Here is a 27,088-nt window from a genome sequence, read left to right as displayed (position 1 = left end):
TCTAATCACTTATTTACTAATTTTCTATCTATATCTCTAATCTCATATGCAAATACACCCTAGACTGCCTCTTGCACTGCTCCAATGACCTACCAATATTCTCCTCACTTATAACCTCTGTCCCATTCACATGAATTTCCTTCCTCATACAGTAATGTCTTTATTTTACATGTGCAAACAGTCATTCATAAGTTATCCCTTACAAAATTGCTTGCCAATTTTCCACTATGGTGGGAGTTCATAGTTCGCGGGTGAATGGATAAAGATTCTTTATCCATTCACCCGCTAACTATGAACTCCCATCATTTCATGTTACTGACATCACCCCTAAAGAGGGCTTGGATGCTTTCCTTGCATTGACGGGCATCCACGGCTATAATTTTTAGGTAACTCCCAGAAGAGTAGATCCAGGGATTTATCTGACTGCCATCTGGAATCGGGAAGGAATTTTTACCTTTTAAGGATAATTGGCCCAGGCCTTGTAATGTTTTTTTCCTTCCCCTGGATCAACTGGGATATGTGCAGGTTCAGGATGGTGCTTTACTTTTTTTATTATTATTATTTCTTTTTTTTCCTGGTTGGACTTGATGAACAAATGTCTTTTTTCAACCAAACTAACTATGTAACTTACCTGCTGCTGCTGTGACCTGTATTTACCTTTGTCTTAGATTGTAAGCATACAACATCTGCGGAATAAAATTGAAACTACTATACTTTGCCTTTTAGAGCATGGTTCTTTGTATAAAACATATGTAATAAGTGGCTTATAATGAATATGCTGCTTTAACTTATTTTTGTTTAACTTTTAGGTTATTGGTCTGAGAGTGTTGCTGTAATATTGACCCCACTATGAAGCTGGAAAATGGTACAGTACATACTACAAAAATATTACATTAAGTCAATGTAAGAAATGAAAACATTTAAGGTAGGACAAAGGGTGGCTTACTAAAGGATATGTGCAGTGAAATAACCCTGTATCCAAGCTTCAAGTCATGCAGGGAATTACTTCCTATTCTAGGACAATAACTTAGTATGTAGTATTGGCAGTGTTTGTTTAGGAAGTTTTACCAGGAAGCAAGATTTTAAGATTGAAAATATAGACTTATTTTGTGATTATCACAAAACTTTCTAAAATTAATAATAGTGCAGAGAAAAATAATCCAAAGCCCACGTTAAAGCTCTAGTGCATATTAGTGCATATTATATGGTATATAGCATAAACTGCTGTAGCAAGGTGCCAATCAACGCATATGCATATTGTCAAACTTTATTTATAACATATTACGTAGCGATTTATAACAGTATTATATGAGCACAATGTTTCGTGCTACATGCCCTTTGTCAAGTGCTTAAAGAGAAACTCCGACCAAGAATTGAATTTTATCCCAATCAGTAGCTGATACCCCCTTTTACATGAGAAATCTATTCCTTTTCACAAACAGACCATCAGGGGGCGCTGTATGACTGATATTGTGGTGAAACCCCTCCCACAAAAAACTCTGAGGACCGCGGTACTCCTGGCAGTTTCCTGTCTGTGAACCTTGTTGCATTGTGGGAAATAGCTGTTTACAGCTATTTCCAACTGTCAAAGAAGCATGCAGCAGCTACATCACCACCTGCCAACAGTAAAAATGTCACCATGTAATAAATGTCAGAATGTAAATCGGGGATTTAAAAGTTTTTACAATGGGCAAACACTGACTAAATCATTTATACATAATAATTGTAAAAATGAAGCACTTTTTTTTATTACATTATTTTCACTGGAGTTCCAGTCTGAATCATCTGAACTAGTGATACACTCATATAGACGTTGCAAAGTAGACACACCCTCACTAAACATTTGGGGAGCAGGCACAACTATCTTCCAAAATGTTGACCCTTTATACCTAAAGGACAAGCCAAAATCATAAGAAGCACTTCTAACTAAAATACTCGTTAACATATGACAAATTTGGCCTCGATTCATCATTCTCTTTGAGATAACTTTTTCCAGTTTGTTAAATTACCGAATTCGAAGTTTAGCGATTTCTAGTTGTATTCATCAAGGTTTTTCCTCATTCGGTGTGAATTCGATATCAATTCGGTAACCATTCGGTAACGTGTCGATATTTCCATTTTAAAGTGGTACTTTAACACAAGGCCATAAGATTCCCATGGAATTGTGGGTAAAAGGCAGTCCTTTGAGCACTACGTAGCAACATTCTGAATAGGGCTTTACACCTGGACCAGGATTCTGAAAGTGGTTGGGACAATCCCACAATTTGATAGGAGCCTTTTCTAAAAAATTATAGTGCAGCTAGCAAATTAGTTAACCCTGACACTGCCTGTGTTCTCTTACAAGATGATTCAAGAGAAATGCAGATGTCGTGTTATAGCAAATAAATCTATTCTCTTACAAATTTATATGGTTGCAGACCTTATTCTTGCCCTTCTGCGCCTTTGAATCACTCTCAGCTGATACATAACCACTTCAAATGGCTCCATCTTCTCTGTCAGCAATGATCTGACAGGAATAACGACAGAGCAGTGAAGGAGATAACTAATCCTAAATGTAACGCTAAACCACGCCCACTTTCTTTTTCATGAATTGCACTTTATTCCGTTTTAGCGAATCGTTACCGAATCGTTACCGAATGTTCGCTAACAGCTGTAGATAACTTAGATGAATCCTGAAATGAAGTTAACAAATTCGGTATGTTACCAAACTGTTGTTAACAAATTTGCTAAGTGTTGATGAATCGAGACCATAGTGTTGTACAACAGACCATATATAATCAATCATTTCAAATTGCTATACAGTATTATGCCCCACATCCTAGATTGCACATGAGAAACGAGTTGGTTGTCTTTTTTAAAAAATTTACTTTTAAAAGGGTAGGTTAGGTAGACATTCCACCAAGAATCAAAGATGAGATATACATATTTTATCAAACAATTTATGATCAAGCGTGACCAAGCATCCAGTAAGACGCAAAACGGCTGTTGTAGGTCATGACAGTGTCCCACCTCCGCATAGATTTATATGGCACAGTGGTTCCGGTTGTTACAAGTTGATTGAAATTGCACGTCTGTCTGGATTTACATGCTGGATTGCCCCAATAAAACACAGTTTACATTGGATGGTGCCCACGTTCTGTCTCTTCGCACTAAATACCATGGAGTCTGTCTCTTTTGATTTTCAAATAAACCCATAGTGAAAATAAACTAATAAGATAAAAAATTGTAATCTTAAAGTGGCCATACACTTTTGCCATTAATATCCGGCAGATATGATCACACTGATTAAATCTGCTAGAAATTGCTGCAAACGACCAATTCGATTTTGATCAAAATCAATCAAATAGGTCAGTCGCACCAGATGGAAGTTATTGCTTGATTGGCTAGGGGTCAGGAGCATGGCATTAGCGGCGTTCTATTTCAGGGCGAGTGATGTGACGTGTTGGCAGTGGAGCTTACACTCTCCTGTCCGCCGGCACATGTCTTCTCTCCATCGTCGCTGCTCCTTCCTGTCTCTTCTCACCCGGGGCGCCTGTGTCATGTGACAACCGCTAGAGGCTGAACACTAGAGGTATGTATATGGAAACGTAAGGTATGTGCCACTGGGCCTCTGGTGTTTGATAATACCAGATGATTTATGGTTTATGCACTTGTCTTAGTTTGTGTGCTTAATTAGATATTAAATTAACACAAACGTTTTACCATGGCTGATGAATCCTGAGATAAAGTGATGTCAGCAAAATACTAGAAAATGATATAAAACAAAGTGTTAAAGGCACCAAATAAGATTTTTTGCTTCATCCCCATGGATAGCTAAGTTGCATAAACAGCTGAGATGGTTAACAGATATATTAATTTATGGCTGTGTTACGAGGGAGGATCAGGAAGTCGCCTCTAGGGAAGAGGGGTAAAGTCCACCCTTATATGAGAGAGTGAGCAATGAAATGTGTCTCCTTCTGCTGGGAATCTTAGACAAGCAGCACGCATAAGGTGGAGGCAAACCTTATATAACAGAAATCATCATCATCATTTGGCGGCAGGTAAAATAGCCCTCTTTTCCATGAATTCTACTGTGCTTGGTAGTGTGATTTATATTGATAAGTATATGCTGTTAGGTATACAGTAAGATCCTTTTATAGTAAACTTCAAGGGACCAGGCTAAGTAGTTTACTATATCAGAAGTTTACTATATCAGATTTGGTCTTATTTTGTATATCTAAACAGACGCATTTGCTGGGACCTGAGAACTGAGTTTACTATATCCAGGGGTTTACTATTGTATCAGAGTTTACTATAACGTGATTCTACTGCAGTGGCGTAGCAATAGGGGGTGCAGAGGTAGCGAACGCATCGGGGCCCTTGGGCTAGAGGGGCCCCGGGGGGTCCACCCCTCAAACACAGTTTTAGCTCGTTATTGGTCCTATGCTGATAATAATCTCTTCTATAGATACTTTGAATAGTAGTAATCATTAACAAGCTGTTCCCTATCTCCTTCTTGCACCATTGACACTGTGGTTGTCCTTGATTGGTTTTAGTGCGCTGTATCAATTGTTATCTATAGCATGCTTGGGGGGCCCCAATGCTAAACTCGCACTGGGGCCCAGGGCTTCTTAGCTACGCCACTGTTCTACTGTATTAACTTACCAGAATGACAGAGAGTCTTCATTGTGAAGTGTTAATATGACTTTTTGTACTACAAAACACCCTAATCCCAAAATGTCAGAACTAGCTATTTGCATGATATTCTTATTTGTATACTGAACAGTTATTACTGTCCACGTACCTTTATATGTTGCTTTGTAATGGAGATGGTAACAATATTGCAGTGTCGTTTTTGTGAAAACGATAATGTGTTAGGCCTCGCTATTCAAACGTGTGGTTTGATTGAGATGGCTTCTTCTGCCAAGAATCTCAAACAGACATTGATAGATCATGCAAACTTCATGCAGACAGGTTCTGGCCGAGATTCAATCCTAGGACCCCAGCATGCGCATATGTAAAAATGCACCCGGTAAAAAGGTCACCGGATATAGCTGCTAGTAAAACATCAGTAAAACTACAGATATTCTACCAGTTTATTCTGATAGTAAAACAGTGATAATCTTTACTGATATTTTACTATGACCCAACATGAACCTACTTTCACACAGAACCCTCTCTCTACCAGCTCCCAACCATACCCAGACCCCCCGTGACTAACCCTTAGTTGCACCACTCTGACACATACAAAGATAAATAAACACTCCTTCAAGCCGATGAGCATTTCAGTGCATGCTTTTCACCTTTCTCTTTTCATAACCAGGGATATACAGGTGGCAGCCATTAGCAATTCCTCCCTTGCCGGACACTACCTACTCCAGCATTTTGCCGGATTCTGTCCCGGCAATATGAAAGGAAGGGAGGGGTTCCTCCAATAAATGTAAAATATTTTATATCTGTCATCATGCAACTGAAAAAAGGATGCTATTTATTATTATAATTTAGAAAATAGGTTTTATTCCTGAAATCTTGTATTTTTAATTTGGGTCCACTTTAACCCCCATGGTGGTTTCAAAACGTAACCTCCCACCCCCCCTGTGCCTAACCTTAACCCCCCCCCCCCCCCCCAGTGATGACTAACCTTAAACCCCCATGGTGGTTTCTATACTTAACTCCCCCCCATGCCTAACCTTAACCTCCCCCCCCCAGCAGTGCCTAACTTTAACCTCCCTTAGTGGTGCCTAACATTAACTCCCTCGGTGCATAACCTTAAATAAATAACCCCCCTCCTCCTGGCCTACATGTAAACCTCCCCCTGCCTAAACCCATCTGCCTGCCCCACGGCTATTATCATTACAAAGGGCACCAGAGAGGCCTGTTAAAATAACAGGTACCGGCGCCACCAACTATGCAAATTGCAGCTACAAATAGCAGGTGAACGTCTATGGTGGTGTCCTTTTTACCTGCTTCACCACAGCACGGCAACGCAAGCGCACTATCCACTATGCCAACCCACTATCCCACCCATGTAAAAGTGCCCATTAACAGTACAATTTTTTCACAAAATTTGATCTTTCGATGGGATTTGAATGATCGTAAGTAATGAAGGCAAAGAAAAATAAATGAGAATTGGCTCTTGGGTGCATGAAAAAGATACAAAAATGCTTTATTATTACCAATCACATATACAAATCAATAAATTATTACAAATAATCCCATAGAAATACACATAAATATACCCCATATATTAGTAATATCTCTCCTGAAAAACCCGCTCGAGTTAATTAACTGCTCTGCCCCCCTAGCCCTCTTCTCCCTCGCACATTCCTCCCCCACCTGCTGCACAATCTCATCCCACTGTAGCATGGCCAAAAAAAATAAAGCCGGTCAAGACAACTCTCCACCTCCTAAAACAATCCCATGACTGCTGTTCCAGGGGCTAAAAACTCCAATAGAAATATATAGAAACACCTCAAAGATAGGAGCAGTGTCAAATGGGAGAGATGAAAATACATATGAATATTACCCAAAGAAACTTATTATCTTCCTCATGCACATGCCAACATCAATGAATATGAAAGAAAAATAAATGATAATTGGCTCTTGGGTGCATGAAAAAGAGACAAAAATGCTTTATTATTACCATTCACATATAAAAATCAATAAATTGTTACAAATAATCCCATAGAAATACACATAAATATACCCCATAAAATCAGTAATATCTCTCCTCAAAAACCGAAGAAGATAATAATAAGTTTCTTTGGGTAATATTCATATGTATTTTCATCTCTCCCATTTGACGCTGCTCCTATCTTTGAGGTGTTTCTATATAGGCAATGAAGGCAATAATCAATAATTATTGATTGTTCAATTTTACTGAAGGATTCTTTCTTCAAATTCGATCGTAAATTCCAACTTTTGGATCGATGTGATCCTATTTAGCGACCGACCAAAGAATCGTTCATTATCAATTGCCTTCATAAATGACAAATTTTCTATACGATGTAATCGTAATAATCGCATTGAAAGATTGCATTTGGTGAAAAAATTGTACTGTTAATGGGCACCTTTACTTATATTTGTATAAAACCAATCTGCCATTTATGCTGCTAATTAAATTAGAGGCCTAATACATTCAATCATTGGTGGTAGATGTTGTGAGTTTTACTTTTTGAACATGTAGGGGCCTGATAAATGTATTCATTTCTTATTTTGATGAGAACATAGATGGTGGCTTGCAAATGACCAAAACAGATCTTCACTGTCTTTCATATTAATAACCACACATGAGGAACTGATAGTCAATTCCATAGCACAGGTTTTACTCAGTGAGACATCCATATCAGTTAATACACTGGCAGCTGTTTTGCATCAGTAGATGTTTATTCGCAGCTTATCAGGAATACTCCTTCTCTGCTGTCATATGGAAGTCTTCTGGAGTAGGTCCTGTTGGTGAGCTATAGTAGAGCCTGCCGGTTTGTCACATCTGTTTACTTGCGTCCTATTCCATGTTGACGTAACACACTTTGACACCTGGCTTGATGACTCACACAGAACAGGAGCATTTGATGTTGGAAGGTTTATCTGTATGCCACGTGCACGATTTTCTGCCCAATAGAGTATAATTTCCCTATACCGCTTGTATTCATGTATGTTTCTTATGCTTTCATATGAAAAAGATCTCTAAAGATCTGGTGGTTGTGACTGTTTTGTCTGCTACACTGCTTTGGTGTCCTTGGAGACACAGAAATCTTAACCTTTCTTATGATACTAATGGACTAAAGGGGGTTGTAACATCCCAAAATAAAAAAATTGCCTAAAAATGGTTAGTGCCCCAAATATATATGCAATCCCTAAAATAGGTCCTTATATGTCCCTTATTTTTTTTTTTCACCTGGTCTGTGCATCTTTGCTGAAATTTTCCAAATGGTGCAGTACCAACAGGATTGTGGGAAGCTTTTTTATTTTTATTTTATTTTTTTAGTTACGGTAACAAGCTTATATGAACATGCAAGTAAAGGTGAGTACACACGCCATATTGTTACAAACTACGGGTCCGTCAGACCCTGCCGCGGGACGGTCGTTCTGCCGACAGTAGCACGTGTGTACACACAGTCGGCAGACTAATAACACTGTTTGTAACAGATCCGCCAGGCAGATCAGTCAAAAACAGTCAAAAACAGTCAAAAACTGTCTTATCAGTTTGCCGACAGCTTGTACTCACATACTACTGTCGGCAGAACGACCGCCCCGCGGGAGGGTCTAACGGACCCGTCATTTGTAACAGTACGGCATGTGTATGCACCTTAACTGAAACTTCCCATTTTAGATAAAATAAGGAGACCATGACCAAAAATCAATTGAACTCCCCTCCTTTTGAAGAGTTTACACAGTGATGTAAGGTCTGTGTAAGGGCTGTTTCACCTGGATGGTTCTACTACGCAAACGACAGCTGCATCGCTTCTCACTTAATGCTGTGCATTCAGATGAATGGGCAACTGTCGATACTATCACTTACCGTCGTTTGCACAACTACCACGTATTGATCCCAATTTACACAATCATCCCGATGTTGCTTCCAGGATCGTTCACCACCATGCTTACACGTCCCCTTGAGGGGGATGAAAAGTACTGCATGCCAGGAGGCGCCAACAAATGTTTGTCTGCAAGCTTGCACAAAAGCATTTGGAACAAGCTGGGCTGCCGCGGGTGGCTGGTTAAGAAGTCAATCTGAACCAGCCCTAAGCCTGGTGATATTCGCTGTGGAAGGGACAGTAATCTGTAAAGTACATTAACTGAGCTGGTGTAATGCTGGGGGGGGTCATACTTTCTGATCATCCAGTGCAACAAGGCTAATGCTGGCTACACACGGTGCGTTCCCGCATCGAATGTGCCGATCGATTTCCGTCGATTTGATTATTTCCGAGCATTTCCGAGCGCATTTCGAAGATTTTTAGGTCGATTGCCATGTAAAGTATGGCAAATCGACCTAACGATCCATCGAAACGCAAATCGGACATGTCGGAAATAAACGAATCGATGGGAATCGAGCGGCGCATCGAGTGCGGGAACGCACCGTGTGTAGCCAGCATAAGAGCTGGATAATGGAAGAAGTTACACAGGCTGCCCAGAGCAACTGCAGCTCTGGGCTTCCGATAGCGCTACAAATATAACACAATGGCAGCGCAGTGTGATGTTGCGCTGCCTTAGTTCGCACTGTGCTGCCTTAGCGATAGCAAGCTTTCAGACAGGTAAAAGACAGAACTATAGTTCGGAGCATAACTAGTAGCAACCGCAGCTCACAGTCACGTCCACAGAAGCAGAGCAAGCTGGCTAACAACAGTCACCAGCAAGCATCCACCCAGGCAAGACTACAGGATAGAACATAACTGCAGCCTATAGTTACGTTCCCAGAAACTAGAGTGTCAGGAATACTACAGTCACCAACGTGGTGATGGCAGAATCCAAGCTATCTGGATAATGGACTTCACTGATCCACCGCGGATGCAGCGAACGTCCATCAAGCATGGAACTAGGCAATACACAATAATAAGAAAAATAACAAACGGCTCAACTAACGGATAAATATAAATTAGCAAGTCTGCATATACTGTATATTTATCAAGAACTAGCTAAAGCACAAGTAATAAGGTCACATTGAACTACAAGAACAGAACTATACAGAGTAACAAGGTGCCCAGTAGATCAATGTACTGACCACTATGATGGGCGGGGTATGAAATGGGAGGCAGACTTTTATGCTGGCTTCAGCCAATGGATGCAGGTATGCAAATCTCCACACAGCTGAATGGTAACCTCTCAATCCTGAGCTGGCTTGATTACCATTTGCTAGCTGGCTGTGAATGCAAAGGACCCCCATAAGAAATACATGCAGAATTATGTAACAACATGCATGCAGGGAATCCAGGGCTATCTGGCCGCAGCTCAGCTGCAACAAGCAATTGGTGGAATGATGACAGCATCCTGAGCTGCCCAGAACTGCAGAGCAATTGCAAATGACAATGAGACCCATTGCAAATGCACAACCGAATGCAAGCAGATAAGCCAGAACTGTCCGTTTGCAGCTCCACTGCAACGGACAGAATACGCTACAGGAGAGATCCTTACAGCTGGATTAAAAAATAAATAAATAACAGAAAGGGCATTAGTTATGTCAATTTTAGCATGACAAAGAAACAGAAAAATGAGAACCAGCAGAATATTATTTTCTTTTTTTTTCATATCTTATCATATTTCTCTTAAATCCATCAATACACACTAAAAACAACAGGATAGGTAAGCTAAGTAAATAATTTCTCATTGGACAATTAATTTTAATATTTTCAGTTAATATGGAGTTTCATCCCACTTTAAAGAGAACCCGAGGTGTGTTTAACCATTTCACCTCGAAGGGTTTTTAAAAATAATGAAAATGTATTTAATTTTTCTATGGGAAGGTGTATAATAGGGTATTTGGATGTGGTTTTACTTTTTGACCACAAGATGGAGATACAGAGTTAGTGTGTTCTAAAAATAGAAACAGAACCAAGTGTTTGTATTTGTTTATATTTGTGTAAATACAGGGACGTAGATACTCGTGCTGGGGGAGGTGAAAAGGTTAAAGAATGTTATCTGCATATAGAGGCTGGATCTGCCTATACAGCCCAGCCTCTGTTGCTATCCCAAACCCCACTAAGGTCCCCCTGCACTCTGCAATCCCTCATAAATCACAGCCGTGCTGTGAGGCTGTGTTTACATCTGTAGTGTCAGTCTCAGCTGCTCCCCCGCCTCCTGCATAGCTCCGGTCCCTGCCCCCGTCCCTTCCCTCCAATCAGCATGGAGGGAAGGGATGCAGGCGGGGACTGGAGTTCTGCAGGAGGCGGGGAGAGCAGCAGACTGACACTATAGAGATAAACACAGCCAGCTCTGACAAGCTGTTTGTCAGCAGCGTGGCTGTGATTTATGAGGGATTGCAGAGTGCAGGGGGACCTTAGGGGGGTTTGGGATAGCAACAGAGGCTGGGCTGTATAGGCAGATCCAGCCTCTGTATGCAGATAATATTCTTCAAACCCACCTCAGGTTCTCTTTAAAATAAGTAATAATTTTTTGTACTTCATATCGATAAGTAGAAGATAATGGCCTTTATTTCATAAACTTTTTTTCCGCTGGGCATTCTCATAGGAAATGTTTTCCATCTTGCCTATAGACGAGCACCTAGCTTCTAGCGAGTAAAAAAAAAAAAAGAAAAGAAAAAGTAGGTAAGAAAATGTAATATTAAATCTAGGCCAACTTCATTTTGAGTACTTTTTTCCTTGCTGAGGCAAAAGATGGCCACCCACGATACAATAAAATGATCCAACTTTACAGCAATTCAATAAAAAAGATCAACTGTACAGAAAAGTGTAAAAAAAAGTTACAAATATTGTTTTCTTATTTATTCCACCTTTTTTTGATCAAAGATCGGGAATGGTGTAGGGTAGATTATCAATTTCTTGATTTATAGACTTATAGTAATTTTTTTTCAATTTTCAATCTTTAATTTAATACATGTGTTACATTGGTCAGATGGTCAGATTTTGTAAATGTTAAAATCAATTAGAAAGATGGATTGTAATTTTTGAATTGAAAGAAATAAAAAGTAAAAATTGCATTGTGCATATCTCATTAACCATTTCTGCCGCCTGGACGTGATCCTCACGTCCAGGCGGCTGTTCTGCTGTGGTGCCGCGCTTCGGCGCCCCGTGCTGTCCCCCAGTAGCCCTGGGATCAGTGAACTGGAACATGATTCCCGATCACCGATCCGTGTCCCCAGCAGAAAAACCGAAGCCCTCTTACTAGAGGCTTCAGTCTTTCTGCAAATAAAATTTTACGTGTCCTCCTTGTGCTTTCGGTGATTGAGAAGCACAAGGAGAAAAATATAAACTCAAGGTGGCCATCTTGTGGCCAAATAGTAAAACTACATCTACATATTTTTTACATTACAATTTACACATATAATAACATTAAAATTAACTGTTTATTTCCCACAACAAAATATTACGCAAATAAAAATTTTAATGAAAAAAAAATAAAATTAAATAAAACAAAACAAAAAAAATAGTTACCTAAAGGTCTGAACTTTTTAAATATGCATGTGAAGGGGGTATACTATGAAACATTTTTAAATTATAAGCTTGTCAATAGTGATGGACGCAAAATGGAAAAAATGCACCTTTATTTCCAAATTAAATATTGGCGCCATACATTGTGTCACGTTATGTTATGGTGTCATAACCGAGACAAATGGGCAAATAAAATACATAGGTTTTAATTATGGTAGTGTGGATTATTTTAAAGCTATAATGGACGAAAACTGAGAAATAATGAATTTTTTCCATTTTTTTCTTATTAATCCTGTTAAAATGCATTTATAAAAAAAATTATTCTTAGCAGAATGTACAACCCAAATTAGTGGCGGAAAAAAACAAGATATAGATCAATAAATTGTGTTAAGAAGTGATGAAGTTATTAGCGAATGAATGGGAGGTGAAAATTGCTCTGGTGCATAAGGTGAAAAATCCCAGCGGGCTGAAATGGTTAATAAGGTGCAAAAACAACCCCTGTGTGAAATGGAAGAGAAAAGTTTGTTGAATCTGGGCTGGTATTTCTTTAACGATCATGTAGTAGATTACTGTAATGCAAACAGAGGGGAAAGCAGCATACAATTCCAAATACAGTATAGATTTCCACATGAATAATACAAAACAGAAGTACACATCATTGCATTCCAGTGGTTCTGGAGGTGTGTTTAGGTATCAGGGACAACAAAGAGAAGATTTGCATACTGAGCAGCGATGCATTGTGGGAAACCACAGAGCCCACTCCAACCTAAATACCTTCTATTTTAAGAAAGCAAACTACTGTTTTGCATAGCATCTTAGTAAGGAGGCATTTAGGTCCCTTTCAACCCCTTACACACTCCTAGGAGTTCTGGTTCCCATGAGCTTGCTGGACAATCTGTTACACATCAATAGTGCTAATGAAGCTGTTTGGAGTCCTGGTGGATACCCAACACAGACACACACCTGAGTGCAAACCCATCTCTGCCCTCTGTGATAGGTGCCCATGCACAATGCATGAGTGGGAAGGAGACGAGAAATGTATTTCCATAAAAGGAGAATCCCATTTGTGATAGCTTACACTGCTGTTTACGTTACAGTTAGGGATGCTCATCACAAGCTCGTGATTAAGCTCGTGATCACGAGTAACTCCTTATCATGAGCTGTTTTTTGCAATCACGAGGTTGTAATCGGCTTTAGTGATCGGCTCCCGATCATGAATGCCGATCACTACTGCTCTCGTGATCGCACTCGTTACCCGATTTGTGATCACGAGTCACTTGAGATTACTTGACGTTACTTGAGACTGGTGATTAAAAACCCACAGACTTTAGCGGTTAATAGGATATGTTCAGAAGAACAATGGGAACAAGGGGAATTTTTTTTTCAAAAACATCTTATAGTTTTTGAGAAAATTGAGCTGCAATATGACTGTATAAAGATCCCTGGCATCTTTTCCTATTTTTTAAAACTTTTTTTTCTTCTTAATGTTCAGAGGGTGGGAAATTAAAAAAAAAAGTGGGGTTCCCCTCCTTCTGAGCCTCTTTAACCCCTTGTCTCCCATGCAGGCTGGGATAGCCAAAATGGAAGCCCTGGCCGAGTGGGGCTTTGCACCCTGAGTTATACCAGCCTGCATGGTCAATGGTATGGGGGGGCTCCAGAGGAGAGGGCGGCCAAGCCTTCCCCTCCCCCCCGGAGCCCTTGTCCAGTCCATGGACAAGGGGCTGTTCTCCACCTCTACTTCCCTAGCAGGAGGTGGGGGGTCACAGACTCCCTGGGGGGTTAATGGTGGCATCTGGGAGTCCCCTTTAAGAAGGGGAAACCCAGGTACTTGCCCCCTCCAAGGAGAAATGAGTATAGTGGCACAAAGTGCTTCTTATCCATTTGTATAAAGGGTTAAGTGAAATAAAAACACAACAATGAATTAAAGTCTTTATTATTCTAAATTATCCAGAAATACTTACCTGTACCTTTGAAAAAAAATTCCCACGCTAATATCCTCGGAAAAGGTCCTACGCTAATATCGATTATCTTGCGACCTTCTCTTACATCTTGATTGAAGATCTCCGCCGGCCCCCGCTGCAACACTGCCAACAGCTCAGCTATACTAAGTATAGCAGAGCTGAATCATCTTTGAATTTTGCTCCAAGGCTCCCCATTGGTCTATTAACAGACCAATGGGGAGCCTTGGAGCCAAATTCAAAGATGCTTTAGCTCTGCTATACAAAGTATAGCAGAGCTGCGTCGCTCTCTGTGCTCCACTCTCCTCCTCGCTCACCGCACCTATAGCGCCCACCTATGCTGTTACCCTGGAGCACCCATAGCACCCTGATGTGTTATGGGTGCTCCAGGGTGACAGCATAGGTGGGCGCTAACGGTGCAGTGAGTGGGGCCGGGAGCCGTGGCGGACAGAGGGTGACACAGCTCTGCTATACTTAGTAGCCGGTGGAGATCTTCAATCAAGATGTAACACAAGAAGTACACAAAATAGGGGATATTGGCGTGGGACCTTTTCCGAGGATATTGGCGTGAGTACATTTTTTTAAAGGTACAGGTAAGTATTTCTGGTTAATTTAAAACAATAAAGGATTTTTGTTGTTGTTGTGTTTTTATTTCATTTAGCCCTTTATGGAAATGGGTAAGGGGTACTTTGTACCCCTATACTCACTTCTCCTGGGAGGGGGGAGGGCATCTTGGGGTCCCCTTCTTAAAGGGGGCTCCAAGATGACACAATGAACTCCCCCAGGCAGTCGGCAACCCCCACCTCCTCCTGGGATACTGGAGGTGGGGGAAGAGCCCCTTGTCCATGGATTGGACAAGGGCTCCGCAGGGAGTGGAAGGCATGGCTGCTTCTCTCCCTTGGAGCCCCCCGATACCATGGACCATGCAGGCTGGTATAGCTCAGGGTGCAAAGCCCCACACGGCCGGGGCTCCGCATTCTGGCTATCCCAGCCTGCATGGGAGACAAGGGGTTAAAGAGGCTCCGGAGGGGAGACCCCACATGTTTTTTGTTTGTTTTTAAATTTCCCACCCTCTGAACATTAAAAAAAAAAATTAGAAATAGGAAAAGATGCCAGGTATCTTTATACTATATAGGAGAGAACAGAGGCGCCAAAAGGATAAAAGGGGTTTTAAATGAGCTTAAAAGCCAAAAATTTGGTAATTAGAGGAGGCAGTGGTGGACTTACCTCCTCCAAGCAGACACAACACGACTGTACATTCAGTCTATTTATTAACGCTTTTCACGGGTCAGTGCCCGCTTCCTCAGGCAATATAAAAAGGAGTTAGAGCATCTAGCAAAACAAACAACACTCGGCACCTCTTTGACAGAGGTGCCAAGTGTTGTTTGTTTTGCTAGATGCTGTAACTCCTTTTTATATTGCCTGAGGAAGCCGGCACTGACCCGTGAAACGCGTTGCTTTGTTTTATCTGGAGTTCGTTAATAAATAGACTGAATGTACAGTCGTGTTGTGTCTGCTTGGAGGAGGTACGTCCACCACTGCCTCCTCTAATTACCAAATTTTTGGCTTTTAAGCTCATTTAAAACCCCTTTTATCCTTTTGGCGCCTCTGTTCTCTCCTATATAATATTGTATCCACCCTGGGTGGAGGGTTGTGACCCTTTTCTACTATCTACAGAGAGCGACTTCTTATTCCTGAGTGGGGTCAGGATAATCTCCCCACCTGCCTTTACAGTGGTTGCCTATTGGTGACCCATGCTTGTGAGTATAACAACTATTACTCTTTGTCATTATCCCCCTTGTCAATACATACTACACTATTGGGGCTCTTGGTGTTCCTCTGTTTATCTCGTTTGCAAGGTATCTTTATACAGCCATCTTGCGGCTGCATCGCATTCCCTGGCAAAACCGTTGCGGCTCCGGAGGGGTTTCCAGGGGGTCCGTACGCACTGCATATGGACCCCCTGGAAACACCGTCATGAAATTCATTGCTCTTACTTTTAATACATGTAAATTTACACTACCGTTAGGTTTGCTACATTAACTGTCATTTACTGCATTTGAATGTATACTTTTTTCCTTTGAAACTTCAAAATCGATTTTCTCAAAAACTATAAGGTCTTTTTGAAAAAAAAAATTCTTCTTGTTCCCACAGTTCTTCCAAAGATATCCTGAAAATTTGGTGTTTCTAGCATGTAAGGGCTTTGCTATTACCCGCTAAAGTTGGCAGGTTTTTATTCACGAATCACTACTCGTGATTCGTGATTACATGCGGTTATTGAACTCAAAACTGCTTTTGAGTCGGATATCCGTTTCTATTCATGATTGTAATGACGAGTCAATTCGTAAGTGGGCGGAGTCGAATTCATGACCACTCAAATACCTGATTGGGGGTATCCGAGCATCACTAGTTACAGTTTCTCAACCCAGGTTTGCTTTTATACGATTTGCATTCAAATAAATGTGCGGCAAATTATTTATTTAAATCAAAGTATTTTTTTCTTTTAAAAGCCAATTAATGAACTCTTGAGTCAATCCCAGATGTCATTATCTGTCTTTTATTTACAGGCATTAGCAGACTTTCCCATTTTTGACAAGCAATGGTTATTCTCCAGAAGGTAATCTTCCATAATAAGATATTTTTGTACTTATAAAATAAGTTTTGTCAATGAAACAATGAAAAGTATTGCTCAGTGACTTGTTGTCTTTTACCTTGAAAATGTTATTTTTTATTGTATGTTTTCTTGAACTTCTGCTGTCCTGAGCAGTGGGAATGTTATTGGTATGCTTGAGAATTCCATCACAATAGTTCCCAGTAACAGGGCACACTGACCGGCTGCTGGTCACATGACAAACCAGTCTGTAAATATTTCACTCTCACTATGCATCTGCCTCTTTTTTCTCAATGAATAAATGAGAAAAAGGAAAGATTACTAGAAGGTATAGAGTTAACATAAAAAAACATATTACATATAAACACCTATAGTATCTCACATTTTTTGTTAATATTTTATTACATCTTTTCATGGGACAACACTGAAGATATGACACTTTGATACAATGTAAAGTAGTCATTGTACGGCTTGTATAACTGTGTAAATTTGATGTCTCACCAAAATAACGCAACATGCAGGCATTAATGTCTAAACCGCTGACAATGACAACAAAAGTGAGCATACCCCTAAGTGAAAAATGTCAAAGTTGTGCCCAAGGTGTCAATATTTTGTGTGCCCACCATTATTTTCCAGATATCTGAGCGGGTAGGGAGGGGCTGGTTAGATTTACTGACCTGGGGCTTTTTTTCCCAGCCTATAGCAGTCTATCAGACCCCTCGCTATAACTCCGTTGCTGTCCAGGGTGCTGCTTGCCCCCAACTCCCCCCCCCCCCCCCCCCGTAAAAATCTCCAACCAGACTTGTGGTCACGGGGTACTGCACATGTGTGGCCGGGAGCGTTCTGCGCTTGCGCAATCTGAACTGCACAAGCACTGCTATTGAGAGAGGTGCGCGGACGCGCCTACTCATACACAGTAGGCTGCCACCACAGGTGCGGTTCTGGAACGTTTGAAAGGGGACAGCGGCACACTGGGGGGTATCATAACTACAGCGAGGGACCTGATAGACTGGTAGGGGCTGGGAGAAGCTCCAGGTAAGTAAATCTACCCCCCCCCACCCCCACCCCACACACACACTTCCCTGCTAGAATATTCTTTATCTCTTTTGGGCATGGAGTTCACTAAAGCTTCACAGGTTGCCACTCCTCCATGATGAAGCTGGTGTTTCCACCTTGTGTTTGAGGCTGTCCCACAGATACTGAATAGGGTTTAGGTCTGGAGAGATGCTTGGCCAGTTTAGCACCGTTACTCTCAGCTTTCTTTAGCAAGGCAGTGGTCGTCTTGGATAATGTTGGTGTTTGAATTCCACATGGTTCGGTACCCGAACAGATGCATTCAACACCATTTCAGCACTGAGCAGCAGGCCGATATTCCCTCCTTCCAGCTTGGAAGGAAGAATTATTAGAGTTAAATGAAATGCACACCGTCCTGCTGTTCATTGCTGAAATAGTGCTGAATTTGTCCGGTCGCTGAACCATGTGGTCCTGAATTCGAACACTAACACTAGTCTTGGATGTGTGTTTGGGGTTGTTGTTATCATGTAGGAATACTGCCCTGGCTGTGGCCCAGATTTCCAATCATTTTCCAGTCGATTTCCGACAGTCTTCCGTTAACTTCTATCGGAAATCGATTGGAATTCAGATCGGGCATATTGGAAATAATCAATCTGACAGTAAATCTGCCAGAGAATCTCATAGTGTGTACCTAGCATTAGGAATAAAGTGTAAAAAGACAATACTGTACAAATAATGCAACAATCAGATACCTCAATAAAATAAACTTCATTGTTCAATGATCAATGTTAAATGGTATAGTTAAGTTATTACGCATGCCTATTTGTGAAAGATTGTAGGTTTAACCTGCAGGCAGAAAAACATACATCAGTGCTGGAAAGCAGTACAAATGCTTAATTAACATCATTGCACCTTATGGTGCCTGTTGTAATGTAGCATTGTGACTGTTGTAATGTAGCATTGTGACTGTTGTAATGTAGCATTGTGACTGTTGTAATGTAGCATTGTGACTGTTGTAATGTAGCATTGCTGTTGGATGGGAGTTTTACTACACATGGGTAAACATTGAAATATTAACTCGCAAGTGCTCACTAAAAACTGGAATTCTACAAACTGCAGCCAGCAACCTTCAATGAAGATGCATGGCGTCAGCCTTAGCAATGGTGCTCTGTTTGTGGACACTGTAAAGAATTATTGAACCAGTTTGAAATGTTTATTGCTTTGTAACATTAATGGGACTGAATCAGTAAATATCAGTTACAATGTCTAATAAGTAACTTCATTCCATGATGACATATTGTAAATTCCATTCTATTCTCATGTGTATCACATGCTGTTATAGAAATGTCATGTATGTTGTCATGAGAGAAATAGAAAGGTGGCTGTGAAGTTGTCATCCCAGGGTCACCCAGGGCCGGATTTCTACTTTTTGCCGCCCAAGGCCCACTATCACCAGGCGCCCCCCCGCCCCCCACACACACACACAATTTATACAGACCTTTTTCCCAGCAACAGCAGCTAGGTTCCCCAGATTACAGAGTTACATGGCCTCTAAACACCCCCCATGAAGGGGGTTGCCTGGTCATCAAACCAACCATGCCAGTTTCCTGGCTTTTGTGCTAACAGAGTGACGATGGCAGCCTCCCTACTCCTAACATTTCAGGTTCCCTTAGGCCTGTTTCACATCTAACAACGCGGAGAGAAGGGAGAAGGGCTCCTGCACGCGTTTTACTAGCCTCGGCAGGAATCTGCGGTGCGATGCTGAGTAGCGGCGGTAGTATCAATGAACCCGAAGGGAAACGCAGATTTCAGACGATAAAATGCGCCCGGGTGCGTCGTACAGCAACGCATCGAAACGCAGCATCGGGTGTGAAAGGTAAAATGAAAGTCTATGGACTTTCCTTTTACCTTGGTTTACGCAAAGTATAGAATTTACGCTAAAAATGCTGAAAAAGGGCTCTGGTGTGAAAGAGCCCTTAAAGTGGACCCAAATTAAAAATACAAGATTTCAGAAATAAAATCTATTTTCTAAATTATAATAATAAATAGCAGCCTTTTTTCAGCTGCATGATGACAAATATAAAATATTTTACATTTATTGGAGAAACTCCTCCCTTCCTTACAAATTGCCGGGATTTTTCCGGCAAACTAGTGGAGTAGATGGTGTCTGGCAATGGAGGAATTGCTAATGGCTGCCCCCAGTATAACCCTAGCTATGAAAAGAGGAGGGTGAAAAGCATGCACTGAAATGATCATACGTTTGAAGGAGTGTTTATTTATCTTTGTATGTGTCAGAGTGGTGCAACTAAATATTTTTAATTAAAAAAATGCTTTGTTTGGGTCCGCTTTAAGATTTGCTGTGAATCCCCAGGACTTGTGATAAGACCCCTATTCCAGATTAAAGAAGAATTTTAAACCAGGTTGGAACTTCATCCCAATCAGTTAGTGACAAGACAATATACTCTGTACAGCGCTACAGAAGATGTCACTGCTATATAAATACTAAATAACAGAACAGTAGTCACATGCCCCCAGATAAAAGAATTAAACTAGGTGCCAAAGAAAAAAAAAGTAGTTGCATGCCCCCAGGCTCCAGATAAAAATATTAAGTAGTCACAAGCAGAGCTGGGACAAGGTCCTCCAGCACCCAAGGCTGAGACACCAAAGTGCGCCCCTCCATCCTTCCACCCCAGCCGTCACACACTGATTGCTATTAGACTAAGAGGGCCACCGGACCCACAACCTCCCCAACACCTTAATATCTAGTTATCTGGCTTGCAGTCACTGCTATGTATCCCCTTTTCCTATTTCTTTCTGCTTCAAACACAATTGGGAATGACAACTGAATGAATTGTGCTCCCACTCCTACACTGCGCCCTGAGGCTGGAGCCTCTCCAGCCTCTGCCTCGGCCCGGCCCTGGTCACAAGTATCCAGATAAAATAATTAAACAGGCACATGCCTACAGAAAAAGAAATTTAGTCAGGTTCCTCAAAATAAAATAATCAAATAGCCATGTGCTTTATATTACAGTATTATGTAGCCAGATGCCCCCCCCCCTTCCTTTCAGCAGCCAGATGGCTCCCCCAGTACAGGTAGTCAGGTGCCCCCTTCCCCCAGTACAGTATGGCAAGCTAGATGCCCTCCCCATCCCTCCCAATACAGTATTGCTACCCAGATGTCCCCCCAATACAGTAGAGCTACTCAGATGACCCCCCCCCCCCCACACACACACACAGTATAGCAAGTTAGATGCCCTATCTGCCCTCCCATACACTATAGCTACCAGGATGCCCCCCATACAGTATAGCTACCCAGATGCCCCCCTTCCCCAGTACAATACAGAAAGCTATATGCCCCCCCCCCCCCCCAGTGCAGTATAGCTTTCCAGATGCACCCACCCTTCCCCAGTACAGCAAGCTAGACACTCCCTCCCATCCCCCAACACAGTATAGGTTTCCAGGTGTCCCCCCCCCTCCCCAGTAAAGCAAGCTAGATAACCCCATCCCCCCATACAGTATAGCTACCCAGATGTGCCCCCCACCCCCAGTAAAGCAAGCTAGATGACCCCCCACCCCAATACAGTATAACTACCCAGATGCCCCACTCACCAGTACAACAAGCTAGATACCCCCCCCCCCACACACACTACAGTATAGCTACCCAGATGCCCCCTCCCCAGTACAGCAAGCTAGATCCCCCCCCCCATGTCCCCTATAAAGTATAACTACCCAGCTGCCCCCCTCACCAGTACAGCAAGCTAGATGCCCCCCCATCTCCCCTATAAAGTATAACTACCCAGCTGCCCCCATCATCAGTACAACAAGCTAGATATCCTCCTCCCTACAGTATAGCTACCCAGATGCCCCCCTCCCCAGTACAGCAAGCTAGATGCCCCCCCATCTCCCCTATAAAGTACAACTACCCAGCTGCCCCCCTCATCAGTACAACAAGCTAGATATCCTCCTCCCTACAGTATAGCTACCCTGCAGCCCCCTCCCCAGTACAGTAAGCGGGATGCCCTCTCCATCCCCCCCCCTCCCAATACAATACAGCTACCCACATGTCTCTCCCCCAGTACAGTTTGACAAGTTAGATGTCCTCCCCCCCCCCCCCGTTCCAGTACAGATGCTCAGATGTGTCCCCTCTCTAAGTCTGGTGCGGTATTGCAAATGCCCTCCCTGCCCCACCAATACAGAATAGGCAACTCCCACCCCGGAGAGCAGTGGCTTACCTGCAATACTCCTGTTAGCCACCCTCGCTTGATGTCTGCCCGGTGACATGATGTAATCCGCCCTCCATTCAGCGCTGGTCACGGCTCACAGCGTTGACAGAGCAAATTGCCGTGCACGGGGCAGCGTGCGCCATACACTTCAAATACAGGAAGTGACCGGACGTGACCGGTGACATCACTTCCTGTTTACGTCGCTGCCCCGTGCACGGCAATTTTATCTGTCAACACTGTGAGCCGTGACCAGCGCTGATTGGAGGGCGGATTTCATCATGTCACTTTGCAGACATCAAGCGAGGGTGGCTAACAGAAGGAGGAGGCGGCGGCAGCGGCAGGCTACATATTAGTTCAGCGGGCGTGCAGGCGGCGGTAAATGTACAGCGGGGTGAGCCAGCAGCACAAATAGGAATCCAAAATACTGCAGGACTTCCGCCCTAACCTCCCAGGCGCCCTAGGAACCGGCCTTGGATGCCTGCCCACAAATCCGGCCCCGGGGTCACCCTGCACATCAAATGTTCAGTGTTCTGGACAGTATTCCAACCACCAGCCCGCTGAAGGGGGTAACAGGAGCAATGTTGACTTATCCAGTAACCATTGCCTATACACAGAAAGATATCTGCCACCATGTGTTTTCAGTGGAAACATAACCCACACACCAGATCAGCAGAGTAGCTGTGGTCCTTTTTAAGCTATGTCCTCAAAACCCACTGCTGTGTTTCTGAATGAAAAACGTGCAAAAAAATCGCAAACCGTTTTTTTTTCTGCGGGTGGCGGAATGCGATTTTCGTCTGTAATGGAACCAGGCACATTGAAATACATTGCTGTTGTGAATTTGCGTACGGCCGATGCACGCAAATTTGCCATAGTGGAAACGAGCCCTTAGTGCACCTTGCTGTTTCATGCTTACACAGTTGTTTTCTCCAGCTTCATGTCCTCAAATAATATTTTTTTGTCTTAGCAACTCGGCATCAGTCTACAAAATCAGACAGTTCTCAGTTCAACTATCCCATGGCCTCAGTTGAAAAGGCCAGTATTGCCTCCTATAAACAGGCCAGTATGATGAATTATTTGTAGCTCCCTTGTAGAGCTGTGCATGTTAGACACTAGTGTATTTTAGTTTATGTGTTCTCATTACCAACTACCCATCCAACCTCCCATTAATTGTAGTGGTTCTGCTATACCCATTATGTTTCTGTTAATAGCCACCAATGTATTAAAGTTCAGTAAGGAAGTGGTAACCTGCACCTAAATTATGACCGTCAACCATATCTTACTGGTAACGTGAGATTTAAATATCATTCCTGCACCTCTCATTTTCTATTGTGGCCATTTGAGGGTTTTTTTTATCTAAGTTATCATGTCAATGAAGATGTTTGCTCTGCAGTTGGCACTGCTCTTAAAAATGTGTTGAAGCCACACACAAGGCAATAAAAAGATTTGATTTGCCTGTTGTTGTTTTTTTTTTTTTTTTTAACGATCAGATTAAACGTGTTCCAAAAAGTGTTCTTATTTTATTTGATTGAGAATTTTCATTGAATTTCCCCCTTTTTTTTCCAACAAGTCTATCTATATTTCTGATCAAATTTTAACCAAATTGAATAGTTTAGAATAGATTGTTAATTTCTTGATTTAAAGGACAACTGTAGTGAAAGGTATATGGAGGCTGCCATATTTATTTCCTTTTAAACAATACCAGTTGCCTGGTCGACCTGCTGATCCTCTGCCTTTAATACTTTTAACCATAGACCCTGAACAAGCATGCAGCCGATCAGGCGTTTCTGACAGTATTGTCAGATCTGACAAGATTAGCTGCATGAATCGTTTCGGGTGTGATTCAGACACTACTGCATCCACACAGATCAGCAGGGCTGCCAGGCGACTGGTATTGCTTAAAAGGAAATAAATATGGCAGCTTTCATCTACAGTAGCAAGAAAAAGTATGTGAACCCTTTGGAAATATATGGATTTCTGCACAAATTGGTCATAAAATGTGATCTGATCTTCATCTAAGTCACAACAATAGACAATCACAGTCTGCTTAAACTAATACCACACAAATAATTAATTGTTTCGATGTTTTTATTGAACATACCATGTAAACATTCACAGTGCAGGTGGAAAAAGTATGTGAATCCCTAGACTAATGACATCTCCAAGAGCTAATTGGAGTGAGGTGTCAGCCGGGTCCAGTCAAAAATGGTGCATATGAAAAATGGCGCGCGGTGATGCTGCTGTTTTTTTTTTTTTTGCCATTTATCATTATTTAACAATAAGCTATAAACGATATTAAACATTATTTAACGTTTTGCTATAAAACTTTATCAGCCAGATGACAGAGGCTACAAATATAAATGCCAGGGCTCTGCCACTGCCACTGAAAGTACTTTCTTACCCTGTGCATGATGCTCCAGGCTGGCGGCTGGCTGGCAGTTCCCGCTCCGAGGCTGCCAATCCCGTGTGGGTGACCCAGCACACTGCTGCTTGCGTGGCATTCCGGCTCCTGCTGCTGCACTCTCCTGCTAGCATCATGGTCACCCTGTGCCAACCATCCTCATCCTAGACGGCAGAGGTGGCAGGGCTAAGGTGTCCGCTCTCCACCCTTCCACTCCTCTCTCTTCCCTCCTGCTGCTTATTTTGAAACATGAGAAGCCACCACATACAAGGAAATTGTGTCAGTGAATGAGCCAGCAGCCGAAGAAACCCTCCTCACGGTGGGTTAATTAAAGTTAAAGACAGTAAAATGATAATTAGCGATATGCCGCTTAACAATTTAACCTTTCAATTAGCTTTTCATCTGTGCGCCATAATTAAACATTGATATGGCTAAATAATGTTAAGGCTATGTTTTCAATGCGGCGCCATTTTTAAACATCGGCACTATGCGCCAATTTTTTCTGACCCTGTCAGCTAGCTGGAGTCCAATCAATGAGATGAGATTGGAGGTGTTGGTTACAGCTGCCCTGCCGTATAAAAAACACACACCAGTTTTGGGTTTGCTTTTCCCAAGAAGCATTGCCTGATGTGAATGATGCCTCGCACAAAAGAGCTTTTAGAAGATAGACGATTAAGAATTGTTGAATTGTTTATACTGGTTGAACTCAATGGACGTATGTCTTTTTTCAACCAAAATAACTATGTAACTATGACTTGCATGAAGCTGGAAAGGGTTATAAAAGTATCTCCAAAAGCCTTGCAGTTCATCAGTCCAGACAAATTGTGTATAAATGAAGAAAGTTCAGCACTGCTGCTACTCTCCCTAGGAATTGTTGTCCTGTAAAAATGACTGCAAGAGCACAGTGCAGAATGCTCAATGAGGTGAAGAAGAATCCTAGAGTGTCAGCTAAAGACTTACAAAAGTGTCTGGCATATGCTAACATCCATGTTAGTGAATCTATGATACATAAAACACTAAACAAGAATGGAGTTCATGGGAGGATACCACAGAGGAAGCCACTGCTGTCCCCCCCAAAAATTCTGCACGTTTAAAGTTTGCAAAAGAGCACCTGGATGTTCCACAGCAGTCCTGGCAAAATATTGTGTGGACAAATGAAACCAAAGTTGAGTTGTTTGGAAGAAACACACAACACTATATGTGGAGAAAAAGAGGCACAGCACACCAACATCAAAACCCCATCCCAACTGTGACGTATAGTGGTGGTGGCCTCATGGTCTGGTGCTGCTTTGCTGCATCAGGGCATGGATGGATTGCTATCATCGAAGTAAAAATGAATTCCAAAGTTTATCAAGACAGTTTGCAGGAGAACTTAAGGCCATCTGCCCACCAGCTGAAGCTCAGCAGAAGATGGGTGTTGCAACAAGACAACGACCCAAAGCATAGAAGTAATTATAGTAATAATATAGCAATATAGTAAAAAATATGCCTTTTGGAGTGGCCCAGTCCTGACTTCAACCCGATTGAGATACTGTGGCATGACCTCAAGAAAGCGATTTACACCAGACATCCCAAGAATATTGCTTAACTGAAACACTTCTGTAAAGAGTAATGGTCAAGAATTACTCCTGACCATTGTGCACGCCTGATCTGCAACTACAGGAAACGTTTGGTGGAAGTTTTTGCTGCCAAAGGAGGTTCAACCAGTTATTAAATCCAAGGATTATTATTATTATTTTTTATTTATATAGCGCCAGCATCTTCCGTAGCGCTGTACATAATACAAACGAATAATGGGGAACAAATATACATAAGAAATACAAGACACTGTACAGTCATGACATTGAATAGAATAAATATAGATACATACATAGTTGATATGTAGTGATGCATGTACATATGTTAAAATAACAGCAGTATGAGAAACACTAGGATTCACATAGAGTACTTTTTCCCCCTGCACTGTGAATGTTTACATGGTGTGTTCAATTTGTGCAATAAAAACATGGAAACATTTAATTATTTGTGTGGTATTAGTTTAAGCATACTGTGGTTGTCTATTGTTGTGATTTAGATGCAGATCGGATTGCATTTTATGACCGATTTGTGCGGAAATCCATATAATGCCAAAGGGTTCACATACTTTTTCTTGCTACTGTACCTTTAATGACCCAAGAAATGTTTTGCTTTTTTTCATGAAAATTGAACACAGTTGTAGATATATAGTAGATATATAGTAGATTTATCAAATATCACGATCAATCTAAAATATATATATATATATATATATATATATATATATACAGTATATTATCAAACAATTTTGGACATGTTGCCAACCGTGCAAAATTCAAATGTACACAGTTGGTCCAATGCCTATTTTCTTCCTGCTTTTCCTCCTCCCCTTTCCTGCCCCCCACTAACAAAGAGTAAACGTTAAAAATAATACCCCAACCTGTTTTTCCAATGCAGGGAGAACATGTGTGGTTGGAAGTCTCTTCTGAAAGCAAAGTACCCATTGGTGCAGTGGTTAAAGATTCCCACAATGGACAGACGTTACTTGAAGATGATGATGACAAGGTATGTGTTGTGACATGCTATTAATGCTTTGGATCAATTAAAAATCTGTCTTGACCAGTTCTTGAAGGAAACCATCGATAATGCAAATGTTCAGGTTCGATTGGACCCATCAGCTTCTTAGTTCACATATTTTTCATTCTGCATGAACTGATCAAAAATGTGATTATGAACTAAAAAACACACAGTTAGGTCTGGTTCACACATAAACCTGCATCTGGTCC

At 41.8% G+C, this 27,088-nt stretch overlaps 1 protein-coding gene across 8 annotated transcripts in view; it reads left to right on the top strand.

Annotated features, from left to right (window-relative positions):
• MYO7B (myosin VIIB) overlaps positions 1–27,088 on the top strand; it is a 196,227-nt gene that overhangs the window by 10,868 nt on the left and 158,271 nt on the right. For 5 of the 8 annotated variants that reach the window (XM_068280582.1, XM_068280583.1, XM_068280584.1 and 2 more), the window contains 4 exons: positions 810–865; positions 16,609–16,658; positions 22,854–22,945; positions 26,760–26,867. In XM_068280582.1, the coding sequence (XP_068136683.1) occupies positions 22,904–22,945; positions 26,760–26,867 (150 nt within the window). In that variant the 5' untranslated portion in view covers positions 810–865; positions 16,609–16,658; positions 22,854–22,903. The remainder of the gene's footprint in view (positions 1–809; positions 866–16,608; positions 16,659–22,853; positions 22,946–26,759; positions 26,868–27,088) is intronic. The other 3 variants (XM_068280587.1, XM_068280579.1, XM_068280586.1) reach the window with 2 other exon arrangements.

Source organism: Hyperolius riggenbachi, chromosome 4, assembly GCF_040937935.1.
Source record: "Hyperolius riggenbachi isolate aHypRig1 chromosome 4, aHypRig1.pri, whole genome shotgun sequence".
Classification (NCBI taxonomy): domain Eukaryota; kingdom Metazoa; phylum Chordata; class Amphibia; order Anura; family Hyperoliidae; genus Hyperolius; species Hyperolius riggenbachi.
This window is presented reverse-complemented; position numbering and strand designations above follow the sequence as displayed.